This window comes from Echinops telfairi, unplaced genomic scaffold (assembly GCF_000313985.2).
Source record: "Echinops telfairi isolate 266 unplaced genomic scaffold, ASM31398v2 ScPeMD7_28;HRSCAF=97, whole genome shotgun sequence".
Taxonomy (NCBI): Eukaryota; Metazoa; Chordata; class Mammalia; order Afrosoricida; family Tenrecidae; genus Echinops; species Echinops telfairi.
Genome location: NW_022103925.1, coordinates 1,556,202 through 1,561,273, shown reverse-complemented (window position 1 = coordinate 1,561,273; position 5,072 = coordinate 1,556,202). Strand labels below are relative to the sequence as shown.

General features: G+C 60.7%; 1 protein-coding gene across 1 annotated transcript in view; it reads right to left on the bottom strand.

The window, feature by feature from the left end:
- Positions 1-4,191, bottom strand: part of LRPAP1 (LDL receptor related protein associated protein 1) — an 8,300-nt gene extending 4,109 nt beyond the window's left edge. Inside the window, exons 1-2 of the mRNA XM_045289465.1 lie at positions 4,167-4,191; positions 3,259-3,569 (exon numbers count right to left, since the gene is read on the bottom strand). Coding sequence (XP_045145400.1) covers positions 3,259-3,569; positions 4,167-4,191 — 336 coding nt within the window. The remainder of the gene's footprint in view (positions 1-3,258; positions 3,570-4,166) is intronic.
- Positions 4,192-5,072: the final 881 nt, after the last annotated feature.

Genomic DNA, 5,072 nt, shown 5'->3' with positions numbered 1-5,072 from the left:
AGAACTGCCCGGGCTGGCTTCCAAAGCTGCCCTTCACACAGAGAGGGTCCCTGGTGCTCACCACCAGGTCAGCAGTTCAAAACCACCAGCCTCCAGGCAGAAATAGTCACAGTCCCGGAACCCTCCCGGGGGCAGGTCTACCCTGCCCTCAAGGTCACTCTGAGCAGCACTGACTCACGGAGTGACAGCTTCCTCTTTCTGCAGCAGTGGGGGTAGGGGTGGGGTGTGTTTACCCACAGTGACCCTGGGCTCCTTTCTCTGTTAGGGGACCGTTAATAAAAACCGCTGGGAGCAGGGCTGTCAAACATTAGCACAGCCACCATCCGTGACCGGGCCAGGGCCTGTATTAACTATGCCCACCCATTGTCCACACCTCCCTGAGCTGGCTGGACCCCCTCCTGTCGAGGGGAAACGAGGACAGCAGGGACAGGCCAGCAGCGCCGGCCCAGGATCTGGCTGGGGTGCCCTCCACCTGAGCACCTGTGTCCAGTCCCCGTCTTTGGGGTTCGGAAAAACTGAGCTGTAGTCCTAGTCCCCTCATGCCCTCTTGCTGGGCAGTAGGAGCACTGACCAGGGCACAGAGAACAAGGTATGGACAGTGCAGGGCAGTTTGAGCAGACACCTATGTCCCAGTGCCCTCTAAGTCACTGCCCTCCATGCCCAGATGCCCCCATCCCCCTGCCTCCCCTCCAGTCTCCCTCCCTGCACTCTACCCCCACCCCCCTCCTGCTAAGAGCCTGCATGCCCAGGGCCAGTCCATGTCCTCCACGCCCAGCTGCACACCTGGCTCAGAGGACAACCCCCACCCCTCCTGGTATAAGCCCACGTGTTCAAGCCCAGATCTGTGTCTTCCATGTCCAGCTGCCCCTGCCCCCTCCCTTCCAGCCTCCCTCCCCCTGCACCACCCCCACCCTCCTTCCCTGTAAGAGCCTGCATGCCCGGGGCAAGGCCAGGGATTCGCCATCCTGGAGCTGCCATGCCAGTGCAGTGTGGACCTGCCGGAGCTTCCCCTGGGATCCGCAGAAGCCCCAGTGCAGCGGTCTTGCCACAATGCGGACGTCACACTGCTGCCAGGAAACAGGAACTGCCTGACTCTGCAGGATGCGAGCCCAGAGGGGGCTGCAGGGCAGGGTCTGGGTCCCACCGAGGGAGGGCGGGTCCCAGAGGGAGGGAGAGCGGGTCCCAGAGGTGTTTGGGGCAGGACAAGCGGCCCACCCCGGCCCACAAAGGGAGACCTAGGAAGCGCACTGGGGGACGCTGTGAGTGCAGGCTCCAGACACAACTTGAGATGCCTGCTCAGCTCCTAGATGGAAGGCCTGACCACTGGCCTCCCCAGGATGCGGGGGGCGGGTCTCCTGTCTCCCTGACGCACACGCACGTGCGCACTCGAGAGCTCCCTAATATAACGTCACACTTCGGAAACAACGAAGCCTTGTTCCACACAGCAAGGACACCACCTCCTTGTGGGCAGCGGAGGTCACCTGCCCCTGGTGAGTTCCGCCAAGGAGGCTGATTCAAGAAGTGTCCCCTGCAATGTATGCACAGGGCTGGGCTCTGGGCAGCAGGAGGACAAGGACTATAGGCACCGCCCCCCCCCCAGCCCTCATAGACCAGTGACCACCAGGGCTCCTGTCCCCCAGTGCTCATGCCACTCCACCCTGGGGCCTTGACCCTGTAGAATGAGACCAGTCTGGCCACCAAGGGCTTGGTCTACCTACCTCAGCCTTGGGAGGTAAATCAGCACAAGTGTCCTCACCCACCTTCAGATTCTGTCCCACGGGCTTCAGGCCTGGGGGAAGTTCCCCTCGCCCCAGAGCAAAGGACGCTGCCACCCAAGGGGACATCCAGAGCTAGACCAGCACGGGCCAGGCCAGGGGTGGACAGAGTGTGGGAGTGAAGGCAGACATAGGCAGGCGAGGAACCCGCCCAGGCCAAGGGCTCCACACTGAGCTCTCAAGCCCCCACCCTGCCTGCCAGGTTAGACAGGTAGGTGTGGGTCCCTCCAGGGCCCCGTTCCCTGGCTGACCAGCACCCATATGGCTCAAGGACACAGCCCGGAAGCAATGGACTGGGGAGGCCCCCAAGGGCCGGTGGCATGAGTGCTGGGCATCAACATGGCCCCTTGGGCGCTCCCCTCTCCCCGCTGCTTCTCTTTCTAAGAGACCCCAGGAAACATCATCAACAAACTACTGCCCTATAGTCCATTCTGACCAGAGCACGTGTCCACGTCCTAGGAGCAGCTAGCCTCTGGATTCTCCCTCAGGGCAGCGTGCGGTATGGCTTTGAATCACTGACCTTGAGACCCCAGCCACCTGATCAGGTCATCTACTCTGACCTTTCTCCAAGCCCCTAGCCCTTGGGGGAAATAGCCATTTCCCTAAACACAGAAGCTGACCATCCCTCAGGGAGCATCTGCTCCTCTGGCCTCACAGGCCTCCCTCCCCGGTTACTCCCTGACCTCCTTGCGTGTTATTATACCGTCGCCGCGTTTTCTGGATTTTCTAGAAACGGAATGGTGATGTGGGGTTCATGCCGGCCTGTGGGCCCCCGCCCTGCCGGGAGGAGTGAAGTCAGCGTATAAATGAGTTCGAGTGTTCCAGCCAGGCCTCTGCTGGTACGGTCTGAACCCCCAATCTTCCTGTGAGCAGCCGCGGACATCCACCCTTTGTGTCCCCAGGAAGCATGATGGACCCACAGGGATCCAGGAGATCCGGCCAGAGGGGCTCAGCTGAGCCAGCAGAGGCAGAGCTGGCCTGAGGACCGGGCGCTGACCCTTGGCCCGCAGGGCTGGGGACAGACTGGGGGTGCTGACCCTAGGCCAGCGTGTCTACAGCGGGGGTCTCGGCAGCCCCCAACATCCAGGGTTCTGTAGGAATGACGCCTCAGCAAGGAACGGGGGTGGGGGTGGGGGGGCTGGTGGGGGGCTTGGCGCACAGGGAGAAGGATCTGCAGTACCCAAGAGCTCGCTCCAAAGGTCAGAGTCTCGCCCCATGGGAATAGGGTGCCCTATGCCCCCTATCTGTAACAGGGACCCCAGCCCCTCCCCTGTAATGGGGAGCCTGGCTTTCATTACCTTTACTGGGGAGCCCTCGCCATCACATTTAACAGGGAGCCTCAAGCCCATCTGTAATGGGAACCCCACCTCCCACCTGCCACAGGAGCCCCATTACCACCCTTAACAGGGACCATTCCCCCATCTATACTGGGGACCCCAGCCCCTCACCTGTAGCGGGGACCCCACGCGCCCCCGGTGCTCACCCGCTTGGCCTTCTCCCACAGCTGGTTCAGCTTCTCCATCCGGAAACCCTCCGGCTCGCGCTTCGGGGTCGGCGCGGGCTCGTTCTTCTCCCGCGAGTACTTGCCGCCATGGCCGGCCGCGGGCCCCAGCAGCAGCGCCAGCAGCGAGATGACCAGCAGCGGAGACACCATCCTCACGCTCCCGTGAGCCCGGCCGCGCGGTACGCCGGGAGAAGCCCTCGGCCCCGCCCTCCGGGCCCGCCCCGCCGCGTGGCATTCTGGGGACTGTAGTCCCCCAGCGCTCCGTCGGCAGAGTCGCAGCCGCCGGCGGACTACGAGACCAGGAAGTCGTGCGGCGCCACGCCTGCTGCGGTACGTAGGCGTTGCCCAGGCAACCGCGTCGGGGCCTGGGCTCCTGTTGAAAGTGCGCGGCGCCGCTGTGACCCTGGGAGTCCCGACTGCCGGCCATTGCCGGCTGACCTGGAGTCTGTGGACTTTTGGAGGGTGTAGGGAGACGCTGAAAGAACCCGGAAACCGGACTCTTCCCTCTGAGATCTGTAACATTGGTAAAGCAGACAAAAGCGGGACACCATTGATAAAATTCATCTCCTGGCAAAATAGCCACATGGTAGCCGAAAACCGTATACCCTAGCTTGTCGTGCATTCTTTCCAAAAATCGGGACTTTTTTAAAACGCCGCGGGACGCGGGAAAACTTGTTAAACATCGGGACTGTCCCGCCAAAAGCGGGACGTCTGGTCACCTTAAAATAGTGAAAAGTTCAGAAAGCAGGGCCGGAGTTGGCTGAAACCTTCGAATATCCCCATCTCGCCGAGGTTAATGCCGATTCTTCGATTCTTCTTGGTCCGTCAGAGCTCAGGAGGCGAGGGGCGTCTGTGTAGCTCCTCTTTCATTTCACTCTGGAGGATACCTGGGAGGTCCAGGGGAAAGGCCATCGCCCCGATGCTGCCCCGTGCATCCGGCAGCGCCTGCACCCCAACACTGGCTGTCCGTTCACCCTCACCTTGCTAGAAGATGTCTGAGTGCCAGCCCCGCTTTCACCCAAGCATACGTGGACACCGCCCGTCCTGTGACTGCAGCGAAGGGGGCAGGGAGAGAGAGGTTGTCAGGGGCTATCAAGTGGACTCCCAGTCTCCGCGACCCCGTGCACACGTCCTGCTCAGTCCTCACAATCGTTCTTATGCGTGAGCCCTTTGCTGCAGCCACTGTGCCAATCTTTCTGTTTTCCGCGGCCCCTCCACTTGACCAAGCATGATGCCCTTCTCCAGGGAATGGTCTCTCCTGACCACATGTCTAAAGTGTGTGAGATGAAGTCTTGTCATTCTTGCTTCTGAGGAGCATTCTGGCCATACTTCTTCCAAGACAGACATACTTGCATTTTTTGGCAGTCCACGGTACTTTCCGTATTCGCCTATAGCACCACAATCCAACGGTCTTCCTTACTCAGTGTCCAGCGTTCACATGCGTATGAGGAAAGACCGTGGCTTGGGTCAGACGCTTCCTAGTCCTCAAAGTGGCATCTTAAAGCGGGCCATTGCCTCAGATGCACGTGGAAGTTGGACTTTGAACGTGGAAGAATGGATGCATTTGAATGACGGCGCTGGAGAAGAACACTGAAAGTACCCTGGTCTGTTAAATGGACAGCCTGATCTGTCCTGGAAGAAGTAAGGCCAGAGTGCTCTTAGAGGCAAGACGTTGTCTTACATGCTTCGGACAGATTGTCAGCAGCGCTCAGGCCCTGGAGAAGGACATCGTGCTGGGTCAAGTGGAGGGGCGGCCAGAAAGAGGGCCCCGGCGAGATGGACGGGCACCGTGG